The sequence below is a fragment of the Leptonotus elevatus genome, chromosome 11, assembly GCF_054856555.1.
Source record: "Leptonotus elevatus isolate MCC_2025b chromosome 11, RoL_Lele_1.0, whole genome shotgun sequence".
Classification (NCBI taxonomy): Eukaryota; Metazoa; Chordata; class Actinopteri; order Syngnathiformes; family Syngnathidae; genus Leptonotus; species Leptonotus elevatus.
In genome coordinates, this window is record NC_141249.1 from 22,713,815 (window position 1) to 22,741,314 (window position 27,500).

A 27,500-nucleotide genomic window follows, 5' to 3' on the forward strand; every position below is an offset into this window, starting at 1 on the left:
GTTCCGTGCGAGACGCTGCTGCAGCCGCCCGCCAAATGTTTGGAATTATTGCTCGACTCCTCCGTGATTCATACGTGCCGACATTCAAGCTCGCTCTCGCGCTCTCTCTCGCTCTCACTCGTCCTCTTTTCCTTTTTTTTCTTTTTCTTCTGCCCTCCCTGCCGCTGTGATGTTAAAACCGCTGGCGATTGCATAACGCGTTAAAACTTGCATCACCAATTTCCCGCAGTAAAATACTGGCATTAAAAAGACGAGAAGAAGAAGCCGTCATGGGGGGTTGGGCACATCTGCGGTCTTGTGATGATTGACAGGTGAGCGGCACCAATGAACTGCCTGCAAAAATGTCTTTGTTGATAAAATACATCTTACTTTAAAAATATGAAGTCATTCATCACATTTGTATTCAAATGTTTGATTTTCTGGCATTGCCTGTTTTGAACTTCACTCAATATTATATATATTTTTTAAATGTATTAAAATACAGAATAAGTACGGTAATTATATTTTAAGTTTACATTCAATTATGTGCAATAATTAAAAACTCAAATGCTACACTGTTCATTTAGACACAATTATTAAACATTTTAATAAAATTTCTAAAATGCACATATATTAAAATTTGCAAAAATTGAAATTTTTTAAATATTTTTTTATGGCTGGTGAAATTTTAAGCTTAAGTATGTTTGTAACCACGTTATTATTACTATTATTATTTGTTCTTTTTTTATTTCAACAATACAAAATCCTTAAAAACAAAACAACATTTTTAATTTAAAAGAATAAATAAATATACATCTTGGTGAAATTTTGCACAAAAGTAGTTGAATTAAACATTATTCAATGTAAAAATATACTTCATGAATTATTTTTCTAAATAAAAGTTTTTAAAATAGTCAGGCCTGTTAACTTCCACAGACATGTACCTTTATTTTAATTAAGTGTATATAATACAAATACAAATTAAAATACTTGGAGTATTATATACATCATTTTAAAGAATACAAAAACCCTAAAGTTGAATCAGAATTCATAATAAATAGTACCGGTAAATATGAAATACAATATATTTTTAATAAATAATAACAAATACTTGCCTATCAGTGAAATTTCATGTAAAAAATAATTTAAAAAAAAATTACAAACAAAACAAAATAAAAATTATATTCTAAATTAATATCAATAAAGTGAAGCTTAAATTGTACACAAACGTGTTGGACATTAAATATAATTGACAAAAAATATATAATAGATGGATTTAACACAACAAACATTTCATTTCGCTGCTCTGCCGATTGTCGCTTCTCACGATTGACGCGCGTCTGCAACCAAACGGCGTGCCTGAGATGCTAAATATGACGGAAGCAACCCTTGCTTGCCGACATCCGCTTATATTATTCTCCGTGATTTTAACATCTCGACATCTGCGTCAGACTTTTTCTTTCCTCGCCGTGATGTGAAAAGCGCTCTCGATTGCATCACCGATTTCCCGCATACGATAACGCGGCGGTGTTCCAAAGCGGGGGAATAACTTCATCTCTGCTCTTTTGACACACATTTTACACCTAGCAGTTTTTTTTTTTCTTTCCCCCGTCATGTTTTTCCGCGAGGCCGATCGGGGCTGACGGCAGGCAGGCTGCGCTTTGCACGCGATTTATGACCTGGCAGGATGAACTCGCCGCCGCTAAATTTACTGCCGAGCTGATTCAGTGCCGCGTCTGCTCGGTGCCTGCCTTTACTGCTGTGGGACCAGCGAGCGAGCGGGCGAGCGAACGAGCGGGCGAGCGAGCGGCCGCAGGAAAGACGGGACAAAATGCCGAATGGATGAGTCACCTCGGCGGGAAAAAAAAAAACACTAAACAAAGAAAGGGGAGGGGGGAATGTGACTTAACGAAGCTTGACAAACGAGCCTCTTGTGCCGTTTACGAGGAGGACGTTTGAGGAGATGAAATGAAGAAGAAGAAGAAGAGCAAACGATGATGACTCACAAAGAGGAGAGATGCGAGCGAGACGGAAAATAACATCAAAGGTTTCTCCAACATGGCGGCGATGGATCGGACATGCTAAAGTTAGCATTATTAGCCCGTCGAAGAGGAGAGTTGCTAGAAGGAAAAGACAACAAAATCATGGTTATGCAAAAAAAAAAAAAGGTTTTCAAACATGGCTTGAACGTGCTAAACTTAGCCTTATTAGCATATTTAGCTGTGACAACGATGACTCACACAGAAGAGAAATGCTAGCAAGATGGGGGGGAAAAAAGCTTAACAAATAATAAAGTTCAAGGAGATGAAGATGAAAAAGAGTCGAACCTCGATGACTCACAAAGAAGGGAGAGTCGCTATTGAGACAAAGTGGAAAAATTGTGGTCCAATGAAAAGATCAAAAAAGGTTTTTCAAACGCGGTCGCGATGGAATGGACACGCAAGCTTATTGATCTCAAATGGCAAAAATAAAGCGAAGACAAATGCTAGCAAGAAAGAGAAAAAAAGAAAAACGACAAAACACGGAGCAGATGGATCGGACATGCTAAACTTAGCATTATTAGCTTATTTAACACTTATGATGATGCAAGACCGGACCAAACAACTAATTATTCAAAGGGCGGGAACACGAACACTTTCTCTACTCCCGCCCGCTTGTGTTGAAAGCAGTTGTCACCGTCTGTACGCGTCCCGCACCGTCACACAGAGTGATACGACGTACACCGATATCTTGTCCCGCCTGCGGCCCCAAAGTGTTGCTATTAGGGTCCCATTGTTTGGACAAGAGTTGCGGAAGCTCCCTCATGTTTTTTGTCTAAGCATATTTCCTCGCCCGGGGGGGAAAGAAAATATCGGCGACCCACTGCTGACCCGCCGCAATGTCACTCCGACTCACGGCATCGGCCGACGACCGCCGGGCTCTTTGTCACTTTCTCTCGGCAACCGCGGCAGGAGACGTTGCCTAAAGTCCAGAGGGGTCACTTTCTGCTGCGCGGCGGGACGTAAGGCGGAGAGGCAGTGCCGGGCCCGGGCGGGACGGCGGCGCTCCTGCCACCTTTTGTTGTGCGCGGGACGCCTGATGTGCGGCCCCGTCACGTTGAAGGAAAGTCCCGGCCGGCGACGCGGGGTTCGCGGTTTAAGGGCGGCCCGATGTCTGCGCCGTCACGTTCGACTAAACTCCGGGCGCTTCGGACAGGTTTGTCAAATGCGTCTGCGGTGCGGGAGTGCAAAGTGGCAAGGTCAGGAAATGCGGAAGGAAAGAGGAAAGGAGGAAAGAAAGAAAGGAGGAAAGGAAGAAAGAAAGAAAGAAAGAAAGGAGGAAAGGAGGAAAGAAAGAAAGAAAGAAAGGAGGAAAGGAAGAAAGAAGGAAAGAAAGAAAGGAGGAAAGGAGGAAAGGAAGAAAGAAAGAAAGAAAGAAAGGAGGAAAGGAAGAAAGAAGGAAAGAAGGAAGGAGGAAAGGAGGAAAGAAAGAAAGAAAGAAAGGAGGAAAGGAAGAAAGAAGGAAAGAAGGAAGGAGGAAAGGAGGAAAGAAAGAAAGGAAGAAAGAAAGAAAGGAAGAAAGAAGGAAGGAGGAAAGGAGGAAAGAAAGAAAGGAAGAAAGAAAGAAAGAAAGGAGGAAAGAAAGAAATAAAGAAAGAAAGAAAGGAAGAAAGAAAGAAAGAAAGAAAGAAAGAAAGGAGGAAAGGAAGAAAGAAAGAAAGAAAGAAAGGAGGAAAGGAAGAAAGAAAGAAAGAAAGAAAGGGAGGAAAGGAAGAAAGAAAGAAAGGAGGAAAGGAAGAAAGAAAGAAAGGAGGAAAGGAAGAAAGAAAGAAAGGAGGGAAAGAAAGAAAGAAAGAAAGGAGGAAAGGAGGAAATAAAGAAAGGAAGAAAGAAGAAAGAAAGAAAGAAGAAAGAAAGAAAGAAGAAAGAAAGAAGAAGAAAGAAAGGAAGAAAGAAAGAAAGAAAGAGAAAGAAAGAAAGAAAGAAAGAAGAAAGAAAGAAAGAAAGAAAGTGAGGAAAGAAAGAAAGAAAGAAAGAAAGAAAGAAGAAAGAAGAAAGAAAGGAGGAAAGGAAGAAGAAAGAAAGAAAGAAAGAAGGCAAGGAGAAGAAAGAAAGAAAGAAGAAAGAAAGAAAGAAGGAAAGGAAGAAAGAAAGAAAGAAAGAAAGAAAGAAAGGAGGAAAGAAAGAAAGAAAGGAGGAAAGAAAGAAAGGAGGAAAGAAAGAAAGAAAGAAAGAAAGAAAGAAAGCGCCTCCTCTGCGCAAACGACAGTTTCCTTGAATATGACACCCGACACATCAGACCTTTCTGCGAAGGTGACGTGGCCTGGAACGGCCTCAGATGATTGGTCAGTGACCACGAACCGGTCTCGTTAAACGAGACTGTGTCCCGTTTGTCGAAACGGAAATGACATTGGGCCTCTCTCTCTTTCCCGACCTTGCAGTGCCAGTCAGGACAAAAGTGGATGAAAGAAAGGTTGGGCTAACCTCGGCGGCAAGCGGAATTCTTACGAGAAATACATCTCGTACCGCTCGCTCCCGCTGGTACGTTTTGCAAACGACCTTTTAAGGTTGGACCAATCAGGCCTTCCTTAGGGAGTGACAAAACCAAGAAGCGCCGATGGCGGGGGGGAAACCGTTTCCCTTGTTGAATAGCGAGAGAAGTTTCGTGCATTTTCATCTGATAAAAGATGTTGGTGCTTTTTTCCCCCCGAAGACGAGACCGAAGACGACATTTTCATCCGTTGCCGTGATTGGTCAAAACAAATGTGCACAAGATGCCGCGTCGTCCAATCAGCTCAAAGCATTGTACAGAATGTCCCTCCTTTCCTGAACGGATCTGCCGAGTCAAGTTCCAGATTGATAATGTCAAGAACTCCCTTCAGTCAATCACAATCATCAGTCTGGCTTGTGAGGTCAAAGGTTGCTTGACTCTGACCCGGACCGGAATCGCGGAACTGCTTCTATTTTAGCCAAACTCTGCCTTGTCGGGTTAGCAAAAGTTGTTCAGTCTCTCCGTGTGAGGAAGTGCGTGAAAAAAGGTGGGGGCACCACGGACTTGCCAGCGAAACTGCTTGCAACACCCTTTTGCCTGATTCGGGTCTGATCACAATAGACTAAACTCTGTGTGGTCGAGTCCAGGTGGTCAAAAGTTGTCCGGTAATCTGCGCGAGTACCGAGTGCTAAGGTCTGGGAAAAGTGCGGCCCCCCTTCCACGTTCTGTTGCCAAGTCACATTTCAAATGGAGAGGCACAATATCCTCGCCGGAGTCGAACCATGGCCCAACGGATACCGGGTCTGGTTTGTGTGCCGTTTAAGAGAAACTAAACTCGATGCCGTAGGTGTCAAGCCTCCGGTCCGGAGGGCCGCAGTCCTGCAGGTTTTTGGATGTTTCCGTTCTCCAACACAGCTGATGTCTCATCATCTCGGAAGCGGGGTTTGACACCTATGCTCGACACGATCAAGTCGAGGTGGTCGAAACTTGTCCGGTAAACAAGTGAGTAAAAGTAGCTCCACTGAGGTGGCGCCAAGTGCAAAGGTCAAGAAAAAGCGGGAGACAAAAAACCCGGTGGGAGGCTCTGGCCCGGCGCCATCCCGTTCCTGGACCGGCATGCAAAAGTATACTTCGGGGGCAGCTCGCACCTACACTCGAGAGGCCAGGCTAGGTCAACTGAGTGGAAACTTCAGCTCAGCACCCCCCCCCCCCCCCTCCCCGGGATGAAGGCGTGTCACAAGCATTCAGACTGAGAATGTCACAAATGATCCGTGGGCAAATACGGTTCGAGGTCGAGCGAGCGAGCTCCCCCATTAGGAGGATCACTCTCCGTCTGGGTGACGTACTCGCACCTACGCGCGCACCTCAAGTCAACTGGTGGAGAACACGCCATCGTAGCCATTTGTTAGCGTAGCTCAGAGGCGCGGCAGGCGTCAAAGAACGTCGGGTCGGGCTGCTGTCGAGACAATCGCGCGACTTGCTAGCGCGCCTTGACAGAAAGAGACCGGGCCGAAAGATGACTTGACTGGACGCAGCACGGCGTGCTTTTGATGTCCTGTTACGTACGTTGGGATTGGAAGGAGGTTCAAACGAGAGCCTTCATTTGGAGTTACTTTGAGGTTTTGTCGAACGCCACTCGTTCTTTTAACGCCCGATTAATGGCCGCCGCTTACTTGGAAAAAGACTGGACTGGGGGAATTCCAGCTGTAGCATAGTAGACACGCCCACGTCAAAATTGAGCAGTAACACATGGGAGTAATAATTAGTGCTGTCAAAGTTTAAGATGATGGATTAATCTCAAAAAAGGATCGCATTAATCATGAATTAACAGAGATTAATCGCACTATTAATTGATGATCCTTTAGCGTGGCAGCGGATGGCTACGTGCGAGGTAGCACAGGTCGCGTTTGAGCAAGAAGCATAATGACATGCATTCAAGTAAAGCATTGAATAAATGTTTGCGTGTCACATTTAGACGATTTGTTCAGGTCATTTTAAATAATGCAAGTAATTAACTGATTAGAAAAAAAGAGGACGATGAGCGTGTGCAGTGGATCCAAAAATGTTTAAATGTCAAAAGAATTAACACATAACCGGTGCTCTTCAAATTTGGCAGGACTTTTTTTGGGGGGGGGGATAAAAAAGTATTTTTCATTTAGCGATTAATCGTGATTAATCAAAATTTCAAGATGCGATTAATCTGGTTGAATTATTTCATTGTTTGACAGCTCTAATAATAAATCATACATTTGTGGAGTCTGGGGTCAAATTGTAATTTACAATTTTCAAAAGTTACTTCATGTGAAAGATTAGATCGCTCTTAATATGAAAAGAAAAATCCATTAAGCTGACATCAATGTCTTATGAACGCAATTATGCCATCTAGTGGCAGAGAAGTGACCTCAACCCAAATCAATATCACACTTTTTTTTTTTTACAGTACAGCGCATCTTTTTAAATTTAACTCAATTTTATGCATGATTTTGAAATGACTGCATCAACGACTAACAGATGCAACCATATTTCTATTACTTTAACATTTTTTCCACTTTTGTTAACAAGAGCATGAAAAAAAGATGTATTTATTAATAGTCTATTTCAGAACAGATATAAAGTTTGCGATTAATTGTGAGTTAACTGTTGACGTCATCGCCTGACACCCCAACGATGTTGCTATTCCTTAGCATGCCAACTATTAGCATGTTAGCATTAAAGTTATTTTCTACGAAAAATGCACCTGTGTGTCACAATATGAAATCCTGAGCATCCAATATTGAGCGTGTAAGAAAAGCACGCGACCGGCGGCGGTCTTCCTCGTTCCGGTGCAAGGCGAACCTCTCGGAATGACACAATACGAGGATCATCGCGGCGTCTTGATGTCAGCCATGTGACTTTAATTGGAGCCGACTTTTTCCCGCCCACACACCTGTCAGCACTCGCCGTGACGGATATGCGGCTCGTCACATGCAGACGTGGCCGCGCGAGCGTTCGGGGGTCTTGTTTCAACGCACTCCTCTCGCATGCAGCGTCGTGCTGACTCATCAAATATTCATTTAAGTGTGTGTGTGTGTGTTTGCTAATTGACTTGTGTATTTTCACACGTCATTAAGTCAGCGTTAATTCCTCAAATGCATGAATGGGATCGCAAATGGCAGCGTGTTGGCACACTTGCCAAAGACAATTTGCGCGTTTGGGTGGCTAACGGTGCTAATTTTGTACCCGTCACAGTCCGCGATGATATTCCTGTGATGTTTTGACAATAGCAGAATGCATGAGATGGGCTGAAAATCGGCATCAAGGAAGATTCATAGCTGACTTGATTAAAAACAAAAAACAAAACAAAACTTTTATTTATTATATTTATTATATTTTTCCTTGCTTAATTTATTTTTAGTTATCTATTTTACTTGTATATTTCATATTTTATATTAACTTTATTTTTAATTGTACAATAAAGTATATATATATATTTTTTTGTAAATTTGTAAATCTATGAGTATTTGATATTTTGTCTTGTATACATACTCTTGTATGCTTTTACACATTTTACATGTATTAGTATTTGTATGCTTTTTGTTTTAATACCATTTGTATCAACATTTATATTTCGTATTAATCATTTCATTTTTATACTTTTCAAGTTTGCATTTATACATTTTCAATATTTTCTCTTTCATTAATGCTTTTACATTTGTAAACATATTTATTATAGAGTACTTTATTTTTAGTTGTATAGTAATTATTCATGTTTTTACTCTAATATTCTTAATTTTTTTTACCTTATTGGTATAGTGTTCATTTTCATGTTTTGTACTGGTATTTTTTGTTTCTTTTTTTTTTTAAACTTTTATTTGTATTTGAACTTGTATTGATATTGTTTACTTTATTTTTATTTTATTTATTAAACGTTTTAAATTGTATACATATATATATATTTTTTTTAAAATATTTTCTATATTGAAATTTGTATATATATATATATATATATATATATGCTGTATATATTTAGATGTATTTACTTCGATAAAAATTTTTTGCATTCTTTATTTTTACTTACATAAATATTTGTATCCATTTTTATTTTAACTTAAATATGTGAATATTTTTATTTATCTATTTATGTATTTTAAAAACAAAATATTTACTCTGTCTACTTTCTGGTTCTGTGTGAAATCCTGCAAATGCTGGATTTTCTGTTCATTGTCTGTCCATCAAACATGATTTTTTTTTTGTAAACACCTTCCCCCCCCCCCTTCTGTGAATATGAACAGCCCCCAAAATGGCTTGAGGGAGAAGTTTCCAGGTAGTAACCGTGGCAGGACACCACCTGTGTGTGTGTGTAAGGGTATTTAAAGGAGATTTAAAGGGATAGATATTTGACTGCAATAGAAAAAAAGAAAAAAAAGAAAAGAGGATTTCGTTTTTTTTGTGAGGATGGCTAAAAGTGCGACAGTGCGGGATAAAAGGTCTCACCGTTGAATAATGGCGGCATGAAGTTTAAACGGTGTTAATCTGCGGGATTGGGGCTAATGCGGATTGCGCCTCCATTTGAGGAGCGCGACACGAGCTCACAAGGCCTTTAAGCAGCTCAATGTGTTGTCACTAGTTGATTAAGTGCACTACAACAAGATGACAGGATTATCATTACACAAACACACACTACACTGGCGTGTGCGTGTGCGTGCGTGTGCGTGCGTGAGCACGGGAAGGTCATTTGTCACATATACACATGACATAGTAATATCATCATACAGCGTGTTTTAATATCATTTTCTTTCAGGAGCTTTTTTCACTCAAATATTGTTCACAAACTTCTCCTTTGGGGAAAAAAAATGCATATGAAGTTGCAATATTGAGGGAGCGGAAATCACAATGTTTACAATCAAATCTTTGTATTTGAAATGTATCTTCTGGATTGCCGCATTCACTGATTCAGACAAAAAGCTCAGCGAATCCCCAAACTGCGGTGCGAGTGCTCTCCAGGGGGTGCGCTGGATTAAAAGTGTAATGGCACGCTGCTATTATAATTATATATTTACTTTTTTCCCCTCCCCGATGAAATGTGACTATTTCACAAAAGAAAAAGATTAAATATGAGCATTTTCAGTCTATTTTTTTTTTTTTACTTTGATGAGTCTTCGTCCATTTAATAAGCAAGGCAGTAGACAATGAATGGCAACATATTGATTGGGGCGTCATCTGCAGCGGTTTCGTGCATTCCAGCACTTATTGGGCTGAACATGAGGATGAGAGCTGCGAGGCGAGCGACCCTCTGCAGGGGGTGCGCCAGATTTCAAGTGTAATGGACGTCTCGAATAGTAATTATGCATTTAAATCTAAAAATGGATTTCCTACATACATTTAATGTTTAAAAAAACATCAGGATTTATTTATCTAACCAGACGACGATACATGATTTTTAAAGCGCAAATGGTTTTTTTTGCTGTTATTTATTTATTAAAAAGCTAATATATTATATACATTTTTATTTCCTATATATTTTTTTGTATTATGTATTTTCCACAGAAAAATGTTGGTTACATTGTCTGAATTTGGATTTTTACAATATAAAGACAAAATATATGTTTGATGTATTTTTTAATTAGTTAAAAAACAACATATTTTATACATTTTCATAGGGATGCGCGATAATGCTATTTTCAACCGATTCCGATAAACCAATCATTGAGAACGTGCCGATGTCGACGATTGTTTGCAAAATATAGTTAAATACAAACATACTTTTGAGTCCTACTATAAGTCTAACATGTACAAATACATGTAAACATTGTGTAAAGCGCCATGAAGCAGAATTTTATTGATATCTCTGCTTCAAAGACAACCAGTAACTCATTTTGAGTTGGCCATGTTTAAAAAATGCAACAAAAAAACTGCGAGGGTAACATTGTGGAGAGACGCAGTAAAGAAATCCCACCATGTTGCCATGATGCATCTTCTGTGAACACGAGGTCGCGCGCATTATGACGTCACAAATATGCGACACTACCATAGGAGAGGGGAGGGGTTGAGGAGTTGGGCACAAGCTGACCCGCAAACACAAATAGATGGACCAACGTGGCAAGTCGATGATTATTAGTGGATTTCTTTATTATCTGTATGACGTCAAATTGGTCGATAATTGCAGATAATTATCGGCCACCGATATTATCGTGCATCCCTTCATTTTTATTTTGTTAATGTTTTGTAGTGTATAACATTATTAATGTATTTATTTATTTGAGGGAAAATGTTGATTTTGGGGGATTTTTACCAGAGGTGAAAAATCATAAAATCAAATAATTATTTTTAAATCCAACGTTTGTACATGAGATTTTTTTTGTAATCAAAATTGATACTTGAAAGTTACAAATGTACATATTTGCTGTATATTTAGCTGCTTAAAACTATCCCAAGAAAAAAAAAAGAATGCAATATAACGCTACAACAGAATAAAGCCAATGTAATTAAAGTATTCAGACCGCACACCTCAACGCGTTAAAATACGATTTGAATCATACACATAAAAATCATTCTTGAAATTTCTTTGGGCATGTCACGGGGAACGAATATGGTAATAAAAAATCAAAAATATTCCACCTTCATTCTACAAATGAAAAGGAGAGTTTGAATAGAAAGTGAAGTGCGATACGGCTGTAAAATGAAAAGACGAGGAAGGTTATGAAATCCTACTTCAAACTTGTACTAAAATGATCTCACTCGCCGTTAACACAATGGCTGCGTTCACAATCATTCGCACCTTCCCGACTCCGTCACCACAAAAGGATTCTTTGGTCCGCCATATTCCGTGAAAGTAAAGAAAGGTCAGCGAAAACCCATTCCAACGGTTGACCTTTACTGGGGGTTCAATGAGAGGCTTTTGAAATCATGTCAAGTTTGTGCTCCAATTTAAAATGTACATTTTGAACACATCCCCAGTTCAGAACTCAAACTGTAACTAACTACAGTCAATTCCAAGTGACTAATTGCATAACGACCTGCACCTAACCAAATGTGAAAATATGTATTTGTAAATGTAACAAAGTAACTAAAACAAAAAGTCACGTTTTTTTTCCCACGATATAAAAATGGCACAACTCAAGAGTGGTGATGAAAAGATGCGTTGTTGGTGGCAAGAAGAATGCAAAAAGTGGCGCGAGGGCGGGCCACGTTTGACTGACGGGTCAAGGCCGAGCGGAGGCAGCGATACGGCCGCCATCATTTCTTTGCAATAAGCTGGCTTTTGTATAGCGCGCCAGATAATCGGCGTAATTACATCCAGGCCGCTCGGTGTCCGTCACCTCCGGGATGCCCCGAAAAATCTCAATAAAAAGAGGCGGAGGACAGATTAGGTTTTATTTCCTTTTAATCGTATCTTTATCTTCTTCATAAAGCGTCTTTCAGTGTGACCTTGTTACTCGGAGTACATGACAGGAACAAGGTCTGGCACTTGTTTTTTTTTTTCTTGTTTTTTTACAACGTCGAGCACTAACGCCGACCGGGAAACTTGAGTGGCAGTCCAATTCCATTTTTACACATTCAACCACACTCGATTCAGAACCACAATGACACATTAAAAAAAATATATATTATTTTTTTTAATGTATATTTTATAAATATTACTACATGTTTTAGCTTTTATTTTCCCAGTATTTTTGCATTTTTTTAAAATTTTATTTGTATTAGTTATCAGTGTTTAGATTTTATTAGTTTTTTTTACATCCATATGGATTTTCTACATAAGAATATTTAAATGAACTAGTATATTTTTTTTGTATCTTTTATAAATATTAGTATGCATGTAAATATATACAGTATAGGCCTCTATCCGAAATAATTGAAACAGTAACATTTGATGTCAAAGATTTTCACGGAATTTTCCGCTTTTTTTCGCGAATGCACGCTGTGTGAAAGAAAGGCAACGAGCGGAAAGCGGGTTGCAAAATGGTCGCCGGGCTGAAGAGGCTCGGACGGCGCCCCCGTCGGGATATTCCTCGACTGACTGACCGACTGTGAAGCAAACTTTCCCCTTTTCCTTGCTCGCAGGGGAGCCCCACTTCTGGAGCCGCCGCCGTCGTAATCGCGCGGGAGACGCCCCCGCGGGATGGGAATAAAAAGGAGGAGGAACGACTTCCATTAAGGAATTCCGATTTTCCGCGCCGCGCTTTTTTGATCCTGTGCCAGAAGAACATTTATGCTGATGAAAGGCATAAATAAAGTTGCTCAATGATCCCGCTTGGAGACGTTCCAGTCGAGACGGGCACAATCGCGGTGAGTGCCTCGCAAACGGGATGATTTAAGAGGCGCGGGCGAGCGCCACCTCTTTTCGCGCACCTTCAACGGACGCGACTTTCCCGCCGTCGATTCGCTGCCACGTGAGAACCACGTCGGGATGTACCAACCACAGAAAGGATCGACTTATGTCTTCTGCTTTTTCTTTGCTACATTTTTTTTGTTTGAAGTCCAGTCACTTGATTTTATACCTCGGCAATGCATTAAAGGGGAAGTCAAACCCCCCCCGCACCCCCCACTCTTTTTTTTTTGACAATAATATGTTCTATGCAGCCCCACTGGTCTAAATATGGTTAATATTGCGTTAGTGGAATATACGTATCAAAATCCAGCCGTTTTTTTTATCCATCTCAGGGGCGGCCATTTTGTCACTTGCTGTCGACTGAAGATGACGTCAATGTTGCTCGGGCCTCAGGTAACCAATCACAGCGCAGCTTCGGAAAAAAGGTTTGATTGGTCGTCGCCTGAGCCCTGAGCAACATCTACAGTCAACAGGAAGTGGCATAATGGCCGCCCCTGAGATGGATAAAAACAGCTGGATTTTGATACTTAACTCATATTCCATAAATTTAATTTTAACTCGTTTGCTCCCAACGTTTTTTAATTATTTTTTTTTAAATGCTAGAGCATACAAAAGGCTCTGAACTGAAGAGAAAGCTTAAAGCAATGGTAGTTATTACAAATATCAGACAGCAGGTGGCAACAGAGTATAAGAGATCAACCAGGGCCATGTTGCAACAAGCTCTTTTACTCCCATTTCTAAATAGATTTGTCAGTAATGATGAAACTTAGCTATATTTTAATGCTAATCGCTGCAAAACGGAAACAGACAGAAATATACTTTTTTTTTTCCTGATGAAAGAAGAGACTCTAATCTTTCTTTTGGTAGTTTCCATGTTTTGATAGCAATAGAACGCAAATTTTGTGGGCCTTGCGAAATCTGTCCAAATCCAGTAAAACAGCCGGGAGTGAAGGGGGTTGCTTCAGTGGAAATGGCTGCCAGTCAATGAGATAATCAGAATGTCATGTTTAGTGATCTAACATATTATTGTCAAGAAATGTTTAAGGTTGACTCAAATGGAAGTTTCAACATTGTATGCATTCGCCCCAAAACATTCACTAACCCTAAAACAATTTTTACCAATCCAAAGTCAATGACGGTAAATGTTGAGGCCTTGGTGGAGGTCGGCATTCAACAGAGCGCTTTGAACTAAAAGTGACTGACGACTTCCTCCAGTAATTAGCGGCGCGTCACGTCGCTACTTCCAAACGACATCAGTGTTGATGCAGAAGATGGCACAATCCGAATCAAACATTTCCACCCCGGACGGAAGCCATCACAAGAATTCAAACTTTTTCTTTCTTCTTCTCCTTATCAGCTCGACAAAGCTAATTAAAAAAACATCCCGACATGCGTTTGACATTTATTAAATACACAAAGAGCGGCGGAACGCCGGCTTATCGGCGCATCGCCGTCATCGACGTGCAGATAGCATCGGCTCAATCAAAACAAGGAGAGAAAAAAAAGAAATCAAGTGAAAGAGAAGCTCAGATCGTTATTTCGTCAAGTTGTTGCAACTTTGTCTTTTTTTTTTTTCCACGTCGAAAGACTCATTTCACTTTTTGGTGGGTCGCTGTGAGATTTTTTCTAATCCATCGGTGCCACGGCTCAATAAAGATCGTTAAACATTTTTCCGAGGGCCGGCGCGGTGGTTAATGAGCGGCGCGCTTTGAAGGAAAAATGGCGCCAACGTCACTCACCACGTAGCAGGGCTCGCAGTAGGCCTTCTTGTCCACGGCGTAGAAAGGTTTGCCGCGCAGCTTGCCGCTGCAGGTCATGCACACGAAGCAGTCCACGTGGAAGACCTGGTCCATGGCCGTGCAGCCGGTGCCCTCGCCCACAACGTTGTCCCCGCAGCTGGCGCAGCGCCCTGGGGGGGGGGGGGGGGGGGGGGCAAAGGTTAAGGGATGCCTTCAGGGTCACACGCAGATTGAAAAGGAAACATCGCGTCACTTTTTCAAGTTTGTTGTGTTGAAAGCTAAAAGTGGTATTGCAAAAAAAAAAAAAGGAGAAAAAAAACGACAAAATGGTTCAGGGGGGGGGGAAATGCATATTTCATCCATCTGCAGCTTATCTGAGGTCAGATCGTGGGGACAGAGACATTTCTCCAGAATGTCCCGAGTCGTCCTTGGAACATGCCTGCAAGACCTCCCAGGGAGAATTGTTTATTTTTTATTTTTATTTAATTTCACATTTTAACGTTTAAAAAATATATATATATATATTCAAAGAGTTGTATATTTTAATAAAAAGTAGAAAAATCTCTATTTTGGGGATCAAAATGGGGGAGGATTTTTTTTTTTTTTACATGGTTTTAGCAAAAAAAAAAAAAAAAAAAGATCAGCTTGAAAAAAAGTCTGAATTTTACAGAAATAAATAAAAAAAACTCATTGACTGGCAGCCATTTTCACGGAAGCCACCCGTCTGTTTTCCTGGATTTGGACCGATTTTCCAAGGCCAACAGAATATTGTGCTCCGTTGCGAGAACAGCTTCAACGTAATCCTCCCACAAAGAGAAGCAACAAAAGAGAATAAAGTGTGGCTGCGATAAAACAAACTTTTTTGAAAGGGGTCGCGAGCTATGAGATATGATTTCCGGCAAAATAGCCCGATTGCGCACTGGTGTGGCATTTGGATATCTTTAATTGCGTCGGCGATATCTTTAATTGGCTTTAAGATGTCCTCCACTCAATGGCACTTATCTGCGCGCCCAATTAACGCCACTGTCAATTTCATTAGCGCTATCTTACATTAATAGCCTTGAAAAAGATATCAGAGAAAGGCTTCTTTTTTGACACATCTGACGAGCGATGCCATCTCCGACGGCGCATTTCATTCATTCCGCTTCCTTTTTCATTTTGGGGCGATTTTGGCGGATGATTGGCAGCCCCGCGAGCACGTTTGAGCTCGTGCCGCGATCTGATGTTTGGTCGCTATTGACGTTTGGCAGGTCGCCGCGCGACCCTTGCGCATGTTGCGCCTTCTCATCTCGTGAAGAGTCAATTGATCGGATTACCAGAGTGAGCCACTGCAAAAAGTTGTTTTCCCAACGTCGGCTGTGACGGAAGGAGATATAAGGGCGGGATTTATACAACATCCTCACAACTTTGTGCTTTTTGTTTGTGCGTCCACAAGCTTTGGAATACAATTCAAAGTCAATTTCTACATGTGTCATTTAAACAGGATATCAACAAAAGATGGGATCACGTCAACATGATCCAAAGATCTCATTTGATCCGAAAAAAAGAAAAGAAAATGAACTTGATGACATTTAAAATGGATTGCAATGTTTTCATCCATCGTCATCGAATTATTCCCACAAATTATTCCCTCTGCGCCTCAATTATGCCACCGATACACCTATCGTGCCGAACGGGAGGCGCATAAAACAAAGGCTTGTCTCGGGGGAATATGTGGGCGTCTGCGGAATCGCGACAAGGGTAATCACTTCACACACGGCCCGTGTGCACGCGTGTGTGTGTTTGTGTGCAGACGAAGCCGGTTCGCGGCTGGGGATCACAGGCCATCTCCGGTGAGCTGATGGGGACGCCAAACGTGTCCCGAAGGGCTCACGCTTTTAAACAGCGAGCAGGAAACCTCGCGGAAATGTTCATCATGCCAAAATCACATTTTGGAAAAATGACGTTTTAATTCAATTAATTAGTAATGATAAATAATTATTTAATTAATTATTAATAATAGTATGAATTCTGAATTAAAATTATTTTAATTAAACTATTTATTCATTTAATTTTTTAATATATTTATTTAATATTAAAATAAATAAATAAATATTTAAAATAATAATTTAATTAATTAGTAATAATAATAATAATAACCAATTAATTATTAATAATAGTTTTAATTCTGAATTAAAATTATTTTAGTTAAAATATTTATTGATTTATTTTTCTGCTCAAAATCAAAGAATTTTTGCTCAAGAGTAAAAAAAATCATGTTTTTCTGCTCAAAAGTGAAATGTTTTTCAGAAACAAAATTCACTTAAAAAGGGAAAAATTCCAATTAATTTTCCACTAGGGTGAGATTTTTTTTTAGCTAGTGTGTAACTTTTCCGCAAATTGAAACAAATGTCTTTACGTGCAGATCGGTTACACATCAATAATTCACAGTCATGGGATGTGACGTGAAATATTTAAAAAGCTTTTTTTTTTTGTATTTCCAAATGTTTCTGCTCAAAAGTGAAATGTTTTTTGAATTTTCAGAAACAAAATTCACTTCAAAAGGGAAAAATTCCCTTTCCCAACCCCCCCTCCCCCCCCAGTAGGGTGAGACTTTTTTTAGCGAGCGTGTAACTTTCCCGCAGCTTGAAACAAATGTCTTTTACGCGCAGATATGTTTCACATCAATAATTCGCAGTCACGGGGACGCGACGTGAACGTTCTCTCTCAATAATACAACGGCGAGTGGCACGATTATTTACCCCGGCGGACGGCGAGCGACCATCGCAAACACTTTCCAACCATGGGGCGACATCAAGGAATCATGAAAGAAGGCCCGGCCTCTCCCGAGCGTCCCGCGGAATGGAATGGAAGCCTTAATGTCTCCACTTCAAATGTTTCCTGTACAAGCAAATGCAAGTGTGACGGGGAGGGCGGGAGCTTCATTTACACTTGACTCGCTCTCTTTGCTTTCATTCTCGCCGCCTTAGAAGTGCCTCTTCTGTGCCAAAGTCAAAAAAGAAGAAAAGGCGAAAACCTTTCTTTTTTTTCTTTCTTTTTTTTTTGTGCACGTTCCCCGCGAGCCGACTGCCGATGCTTAGACAATTTAATTGGATAAAAGGCAAAGATTAAAGGGCCCCTGACTCGAGGCCATTAATAATTGATTTCTAATGTATTGGCAATGACGGGGAAATGGCGTTGTTTGGGGACGAGCGTAGAGGGCTGTTGAGTGGCAGGAAAGCCTTCTTTTGTGTTTTTGTGTGTGTGTAAAAACACACACACACACAAGCACAAAATCTCACACACACGCAGACGGTGATATCAAGGCGGTGAGGGAGCGCACGCTCGCGCCTCAATTTGATCTTACATCCTCGCAAATCAAAGACGCGGCGTGTAAAGAAAAAAAGGCAAGAGCGTTCCGCACGCATGCAACTTTTTTTCTTGTGGGAGAGGAAAAACTTTATTTCCCGCCACTTGTGTGAAAATGAAGAACGGCGTTGTCGCTGGCGCAACCGTTGCGAGGCCCCCCGAGGCCACGCAGACGACGTCTGCAGACAAACGCGGAGAATGATGATCCGTTGTATGTATGGAAGTGGGCGTGGAAAAAGTTCAATGTCGGTCCCGTTGAAAATGAACGTGGGAAAGTTGATATTTAACGTTAAATCGTGCGAGTAAGTCATGTCAAATCAGACGGTATGCACCTTGGAAGGCGTGAATTTTTTGAAGCAAGTTGAAATTGGAACGGTGTAAATTGGAAGTATTATGTGAGGGAAAATAAAAAAAAATCACAATAACATACGTTACTCAACAGCCTAATGACGTAGAGATCAGCAAATGAAGCATCTTTTTACATTCATCACTAAATGTCCACCATTAAAACATGGCATCCTATTCACGGTGACACCAGCGGAGCTCGACTTCAGTTTCCTGTTTGGTCGTGGTTGCCCCAAAGCGGCGCGGCCTGTGACAGCCCGTCATGGCCGCCTCTCCGTAACCCTGCCTTTAATCTCGTTCCCAGTGTCGGCAAACAGCGGCGCAACCCGTGCCACTCGACATTAGCTCTCGTCCCGTCGGGCGCTCGCGGTCGGGCGCGGCGAGCGCAGCTTACATGTTTGAGGAGCAGGTCGACTTGGAGTCAAGGCAGGGAACAGGTGACTTCACGTGTGTGTGTGTACCATGTGTGTGTGTGTTCAGCGTCTGTTTTTCCCTGTGTGTGCTTGCGTGCGTGAGCATGCAGATGTCTGCACACTCCCGAGGTCAAACACTCGCTCACAAATGAAATCTAGCAACAACGTGAGCGCCCGGCAGCCTGGCATGCGCTCGCACGCCAGCTGATCTTGCAAGCCTGACTGGAGCTGTCTCAACGAGGCAGGAGCGCCGGCGAGCGCCCCGGCCCGAGGGGGGGAGACGACGGGAGGACGGGGAGGGGAAAGTGGGGGCGGTCACCTCGTATGAACCGCTGCCAGAGAGAAAGAGAGAGAGAGAGAGAGAGAGAGAGAGAGAGAGAGAGAGAGAGAGAGAGAGAGAGAGAGAGAAGAGCGGGCTTTGGCCGCCAAGAACAGGGAAGAGAAGACAAGAGAAGCGCTGGCACGCGGCGGCGCAGAAACTAGAAAGCAGCGCTGATACTGCTGAGTACGTCGTCAGGACTGGGGAGATGCAAAGTGGGCGGGGACATTTTTGGCCCACAGCACAACGAACAAAAAAAAAAAAAAATCACATTTTGTTGATTTGATTTTCCTGAAACAAAGTCAAAAAAAAATTCTAAAACAAATAATAATAAAAAATAAAGTACTTGGTAGCTAAAGGGTTACTGCTCACCAAAGGGATGGCAAAACTGCTAATTAATCTGCACCAAAATGTTATGAGTTCAACTAACAAAGTAATACAATAAGTAAATGACTAAGCACTAATTTCACCAACCAACAACCAGACACCGTCCCAACCAACCACCTAATAAACCGACCAATTCACCAACCAAACAACCAGCCAACTAACCAAGTAACTAGCAAATTAGCTAATTAAACCAACCAATTAAATTACAAATCAACCAACTAACCATCAACCTACACAATCAGACACCTAACTAACCAACTGGCTGACAAACCAGCCAACTAACTAACCAAGTATCAAACAAACTAGTAAAACCAAACAAACAAATAATCAACCAACCAATACCTTAAATGATCAGATACCTAACTAACTAACCAACCAACCAGAAAGTCAGCAAACTAACTCACTAACCAACCACTTGGCAAACCAAATAAGTAAGGAACTTAACCTAACAAATCAACCAACTAAATCATTAACCAAGCAAACAACTAACTAACTAGTAACTAACAAACTAGTAACTAACTAACCAAGCAAATCTCTCACCAAACAATGAACTAATTCACTGACCAACCACCCATCTAACTAAGACACAAATGAACCTGATTGAATGAATCTGGCAGATGTTCATACTAACTAACTAACCAACTAACCAAATACTAGAGCTGTCAAACGTTTACATTTTTAATCAGATTAATCACATCTTAGAATTTTCGCTTAATTAAAAAGGCGTTTTTATCAGCATTTTTTTTGCCCGCCAAATTTAAAGAGCACCTGTTATGTATTAATTATTTCGACATTTATTGTTATGAGGACGTCTTCAACATTTTTTGATCCACTGCACACGCTCATCATCCTCTTTTTCTAATCAGTTAATTACTTGCATCATTTAAAATGGAAGAAAATGACCTCGATAGTTTGACATGAACAAATATTCAGAATGTCATACGCAAACATTTATGAAATGATTTACTTCAATGCATGTAGTTCTGTTTCTTGCTCAAACACAACCGGTGCTACCTTGAACGTAACCATCCGCTGTCTGTTTACGTCCGGGTTCGAGCTGCATACCGATGGATCATTGTGTGCTTTCATGCGGCCTTTTCGCATTCTCACGCACGCACGCACGCACGCGCGCGCGCACACACACTGCATGCTAATCCAGTGTAGGTGGTCGGACACTGATGCCAGGCTTAAGAGGAGAGCTGCCATGTCACCAGACTGATGGCCCCCCGTGCCCCCCCGGCTGCTGGGTGACCTCCTTCCAGGCGCATCATAATAACGCGCGCGCCGCACGCACGCACGCACACACTCACTCATTCACTCACTCACAGCATGACAAAAAGGCAATGCTGTGATTGAGGAAATCCTTAAATAGGAGTAAAAAGAGGAAACAACTAAAGGGCATGTAAGCAGATTAAAGGTGGGGGAAGATTTGGAGGCAAAAAGCTAAAAATGATCTCATGGAGATTTTAAAAAAAAAGAGACTATATTTGACAGCAACTTATAATTTATAATCCGTGTGGTTACGTGTCTTTGTACATCTGTATTTTGGTTTGTAGGATTTGGTTTTGGATTTGAGCCCCCATACTTGCAATTTTTTCCTCAAATTTGGTCGCCTTGGAAGGACGCCTTGGAACGGCTAATTCCTGAGTCTTTGTGGAATGGCATCTTGAGACTTTTTTTTTGTAGGTCTACTGATGATAGACATTCGTGGTGCAACCGATCCGCGGATCGGTTGACAAAAACAAAACAAAGTGCGCATTCACAATCCTTTCTGACATGTCAAGGAAGCTGAAACATACTCAACGTAACACGCTAAGCTAACTTCAAAATAAAGTTGACCAAATTCAGTAACACATTCGACGGCAAAGCAGATAGCCTTAGTAGACTTTTACTTTGAAGGTAGCCCACGTCGTGGCGTGATGGCTAGCTTGGCTTCCGTTTCTTTATGGTAGTTGATTGACATTGTAGTTGCGAGCAACATCAACTCAATGCAATCTCAAACTCTTGTTCAATCGCTAATTTAGGATGCCAAGAAAGCGCTAATTAATTTACGCCGCCATCGTATGATAGGGCAGCAGTCTCAGACGTAAGTGGCTAGCGGCTAGCTGTTAGCATGGCCAACGAGCGTCTGGCTTCCGGTTGGTAAGTTTGACAGCTTACTTGAATTATTTTTCAATATTCGGGACCAAAGCTACTTTGTAAGTAATTCACTCTCCGTGTTTAAAAGAAGGGAAGTGCTTTAAATTGCATGTTAAGGTCTTTTCGTTACACACATATATATAAAAAGATAAATAGAACTTTGTCTTCATTTATTTTATAAAACACTTTTGCCCATTGTAAAAGAAAAACGTTCAACTCAAAATGTCAAACTTTGCTGTTTAGATTATAGGAACACAACTTTAAGCCATTATTAATACCTTGTTATTTTACACAAGGACCATGTAAAAATAAGAATGTTTATGTCTCATATTGCACTTAAAAGTTGTGTTCCTAAAAGGCTATATAAGGCATTTTGAAATGATTCGTTTTTTTGTTTTTTTTTATTTCATGGGAAAAGGCGTTTTTACAAAATGAAGACAAAGTACTATTTATCTTTTTTTTGGTGATCCGAAAAACGGTCCGATCCGTGACTCAAATCCGTGATCCGATCCAAACCGTGACTTTTGTCACCGTTGCACCGCTAACAGACACGTATACCAAATGTCATGTTCCAAAGTGAAACTGGCTTTGGGGACTGAATTGTCAATAAACTCCAGAGATGCTCGCTCGGCCATTTTGTGGAAGAGAGTGAGGCAAATTCCTCAAAATTTCAATTTGCTCGTCTTACTGAGGACAAAATCAAGTCATTTGTAAAAGAATGCAGCGTTTGTCGACGGTGGATGCGGAAGGCGCGACGGAGTGTTGAATGCGGTTTCTCTTTTAAGCCTCCTGACACCCGAACCTCCTTGTTCTGACAACACCTACAAGCAAACTCCCGAGAGGCTGCTGAGGGCGACCTGCGTCAGATGAGCTGCTGTCTCAAGAAGGGCTCTATTAATACCTTCGCCAAATAAGAAGAAAAAGCTAAACTTGCACCCGACCCAATTACCTCAACTGATCCTCCGTCCGAGAGTCTTCCAAGATTCCTCATCAACATTTCATGCGAGGTGTCTCATGAATTATGACACCTCTTCCGCCTGACATTTGCCGGGAAAACGGCAAAAGGTTTCACGCTTTTTCCATGCTTGTATTTGACTCCACTAATTTAAAAAAAGAAAGAAAAAAAAAAAGTCACACGAACCTCACCGGAGAGTAACTTTGTATAAATATTGATCGGGCATGATTAAAATTATATTATATTCCATATAACATGAAGTAGTCAAGGAGGACAGGAAGGACTTTTTAAAACTCGCATTAAAACAATACAGAAGAAAAACGAACATGATCACTGATTATAAAGCATGCAGAGCTTCTCATCGTTTGAATTTGCAGCAGCTTTATATCCTGATTTTAACCAAAGAACCAACCCAAAAAACCAACCAGCAACAAACCAACCAACAAGCCACCAAACTAGCTAACTAAACAACCACACCTAAACCAGCCAACCAAACACCCACCCTAACAACAACCAACCACCTAACTCAAAAGTCAACCAAACTAAACACCTAATGAACAAGTCACTTAAATTACCCATCTTAACCAGCTAACCAACTAAGTAACTACCAAGTAATTCCCTGGCAATTAACCTACCAACTAACCACTCAACCAACAACTAAAAAAAAAAGAACCAACAATATTTAAGTATATTAAATAACAACCAATTAAACAACCATACACTTAACTAACCAAGCAAGTAACCCAACAACAAATTAATAAAAAGCAACTAACTAACCATCAAACCAACCAGTTAAACTAAACATCCAAATACTGAAACTTTAAACCATTTATCTAAACAAGTAAACAAAGACTAGACAATCAACTAACATCCCAACCCACCGACTAATCAATCAATAAGTTAAGTTAGTTAAGTTTTTCTTCTTTTCAGGATAGGTTTAGTTGAGTATTGTCTGGAAAAATAGAAATATTGTGGATGTTGATTGCTGCCAAAAATAAATGAAAAACGAATGAATGAATAAACGAGCTCACCAATCACCAAACAAACAAAGTACTTAACCAGCCAATAACCGAACCAACTAACTTAATACATGATGAATATTTCAGGTGATATTCCGTACAGTAAGAGAAGACAAAGGAATTGTCATTTCCGCATTAAAACAAAACAAAGCAAAAGAAGGAAAAAAACCCGCCATCATCACTAACTGTAAATAATGCAGAGCCGCTCATCCTTTTTCAATTATTCAGCTTTATGTCCTGGTTTTTGCTTGACAGCCATGTAGCGACGACAAAATAACGTACAAATGCCAGGGAATTTGCACAGCCGCTGCTGCGTCTTATTAGATTTGCCTGCACGCTACACGCGCGCACGCGCAAACGCACACACGCACACCTACGCGGCATCTAAGTGGATTAAACATGACGGATGATGACATTTGTACAAGAGGCTCCTTCAGATTACTCCAATCTAATCTAAGACTCGAAATCAAAGATGCTAACATGTTCGGGGGTGGGGGGGGGGGGGGGAACACGCGCTTTCATTTTCAGGTTTTTCCAGGCCTCGATCAAGATGAACACTTGACCGCGCTCAAAAAAAATGTCCGACTGGCCAATCACAGCGCGGCACAGGGCAGAGGGGAGGGCTGATCATTTCCCCGTCGCCGTTTGTTGAATTCATTTTTATGATGGTTTTATTAGCTCAAAATGTATATGTATAGTTTACTGTCATACAGATATATTTATTTTTATTTATTCCTTTTGTGTTTGATAAAAAAATAAAAGGGAAGAGGACATTGGAAAAGAGAATTGCATATTCAATCTAGTGCTGTCAAAGTTAAAGCGTCAACTAATTATGAATGACAAAAATGATCACATTAATCATGTATTAACTCGAGGGTTGTCAGGCGATTAACATATTTAATCCTAATTAATCGTATGACGTATCTATAGTTAACTCGCGATGAATTGCAAATTTTAGTTATTTTCTAAAAATGTTCCTTAAGTTTCATACTCTTGTTAATCGCACGTTAGAAATTTAAATAAAAAAATAAACACGCTCATTTTGACAGCACGAGTAATAACGCAGAATTAATTTTGAGCGCAGATGATCCTTTAGCATGACAGCGGACGGTTGCGTTAAAGCAAGAAACAGAACTACATGCATTCAAGTAAAGCCTTTAATAAATGTTTGCATATGACATTCGGAATATTTGTTCATGTCAAACTATTGGGGTCTTTTTTTTTTTTCATTTTAAATGACGCAAGTAATCACAGGCAGCCCTCGACGCAATCAAATTGGGGGAGAAAATAAATCGCAATATTTCAAAAATCATTCATCCCTAATTTATAGTTATTAGTACAGTTAGGCAGCATAGTGAGCGGGCCTTTTTCAACCCTGCCTTGACGATCTATAACATTAATTCAATTCAACGAAGCCCCGGTGGACCAATGAGACGTCGGCGTTTCAACTTCATCAAAGACCCCGGCGATCGCGCTGGAACTTTGCTCGGGAAAAAGACAACGATTCGGTCCAGATCACGGGACTGCTTTGATTAATCTCGTTAATTACTCGCCCCAGGGTCTAGGCGACCGCGAGACCCCCCCCCCCCCCAACCCCAACCCCACCCCTATTCGCACTCTTAAAACAAAGTGTGCAGAGGCTTACGCGCTATTACATTCTTTACAATTACAAAAGTCTCACACTCTGGGACTTTGCTGCGGACAACATGGCAGACTTATGTGATGGATCATAAGGTTGCCGTGGCGACCGCGCGTGAAGGAGGGAGGGGCTGGTTGGAGGGTTGTTGGCGGGGGTCTCTCTGTGGACGGCCAACCGACGCTGCTAATGAGTTTCCTGCGCTCACCTCTGCCAGACCTTCATCTTTTCACAATCCGGGTTTAGTGGCCTTCATTAGGCATGAGGCGGAACGAAGTGGCTATCGCGGTGAGTTGTCAAAATTCGCCACCGCCAATGACCAAAATGCAAATTCCAAATAATTTAGAGTTCCTGCTAAGACATCCAAGTTTGGGAGCAATTGAAGGCAATCTCCAGGACGACACTGCTAATGATCCAAATGAGCCTAAAAAGGGTCACGTATCACCAAAATGTAAGAATTTCGCTGTGGTTTTGGGCATGACTTTTTTTGTGAGTCGAGTCGCAACAGAGATGTTACGAACATCTTTGCAGACTGAATTTCTTGTGCGGGTCTCCTCGTGATATATTGGGCTACTAAATCTGAAACTGGCCTCCGGGTCTCATTTTTCAAAATGTTCTATTGGCCCATGAAAATGAGCCTAAATCAGCCCCCTATGAAACAAAATGGCTGACTTCCTGTATTTTTGAGAATGGTTTCTTGAGACTTTTTTGTGGGTTTCTTCGTGATAGACATGGCTACTAAATTTCATGTCCTTAAGAGAAGCAAGCTGTCTTTGGAGCCGGAATTTTGGACCCCAGGAAGAATTGTCTTGACTTTAGTGGCTTCCTGAGACTTTTTTGTGGGTCTCCTCTCAACAGACATGGGCTCCTAAATTTCATGTTGCTCAGGGGTACTCGAAATGCGTTTTCAAAAATATTAGGGTTTCAATTTCTTAACCTTAGCCTAAAAATTGCTGCGTTGAACCAAATTGGCATACGTGTCGTTTTTTGGAATGGCTTTTTTTTTGTGGGTCTCCTCATTCATGTTGTCAAAGGAAACCGTCTTTGGAGGCTCCATTTTCAAAATGGTGGCGTTTAGAGCCTGATTTTCCGACAACTGTACTTCCCATAGCGAACCAGTTACCTCGGCTGACATGCAACCCATCCGTCAACTCGCATGTCCGCACGCCACCCACCCCCAAAAAAATGTTTTTAAATTGAGGCCAGCGAAGCATTGAGGGTCTTTGAGGGTCATTTGTCTAAGCCAGGCAGGCAATTAAGGTCTTCATCATCAGAGGCTCTTCTAAGCAGAAGCAGTTTAAATACATGTCCCCGGCAGCGCTAATATCATAATACACCTACACGCCGCCGCCGCAGCCAGCCATCTAATGGGCACGTGCGGCGACGCCAGCCTACCCGCCTCGCCACCCCCGAGGGGGATTAAAGGCTCCAGAGGGGAGAGAGGGCGGGAAAATATCAGCCACCTATAAATGCGGAGAATCCGCCTTCAATCCCCGAAAGAGTATTAACGGTTAATCCTGGCAGTTATATTTTTATTTATGAAAGCGGGAGCTAAATTAATTATCAAACACCTCAGAGGAAAATGTAAAAAAAATAAAAATAAAATAAAATGAAAAAAGATAACGTATGCAATACAAAAGAAGAACAAATTAATCCACAAAATAAAGAAAAAAGTCCACACACGTCATGCTTGGGCAAATGTGGTCATGTCATCTAATTACTGCAGCTTGTTTCTTTTCAAGTATTTATAACCTTGCGCAATTGAAATAAACGGAATTACTAGAAATAATCTACAGCGTAAAAACAAACAAAAAAACAAGGCTGTGAAATGCTCTGTCACATGTGGTGGTGTCATAAAAGTAAACTGTGAACATTCCTTGCTTGGTCATAACAACAGCAACCTTGCATAATAGAAATCATCAAAACAACTGAAAATAATCCATAACAGTATAAAAAAAAAAGGTCCAGGTCACACCCAAGCAAATGAACCTGTGTATACTGTAATATACTGGTTTTTTTGCCCGTTATACATGAAAACAGCCATGGTACATAATAGAAATAGAAATAGAAATAGACAGAATGACTAGAGATTAACCACTGAGTCAAAAATATTTCATGGCACAGCTGGTCACATATTCTTGTCATATGGTTACTTTAATGCAATTTTACTTTGTCAGGATATCTGACACCTTGCACTATAGAAATCGATAAAAAGTGAAAAAAAAACATGGCTGTGAAATGCTCTGTCACGTTTGGGGGTGTCCTAAAATTAAACTGTGAATGTTCCTTGCCAATTGGTCACGATAACGGCAACCTTGCGCAACAGCAAAATTTTACCTTGTCAGTTATTCATGATAACTGCTACCTTGCACAATAGAAATCGATAAAAACTGAAAGTAATCCAGAGTTTTAAAAAAATCCACATCACACTGAGGCACAT

The 27,500-nt window shown here is 40.9% G+C and overlaps 1 protein-coding gene across 4 annotated transcripts in view; it reads right to left on the reverse strand.

Moving 5' to 3' along the window:
• Positions 1-27,500, reverse strand: part of lpp (LIM domain containing preferred translocation partner in lipoma) — a 119,094-nt gene that overhangs the window by 10,851 nt on the left and 80,743 nt on the right. For all 4 annotated transcript variants that reach the window (XM_086090265.1, XM_086090261.1, XM_086090262.1 and 1 more), the window contains exon 8: positions 14,500-14,669. In XM_086090265.1, coding sequence (XP_085946391.1) covers positions 14,500-14,669 — 170 coding nt within the window. The remainder of the gene's footprint in view (positions 1-14,499; positions 14,670-27,500) is intronic.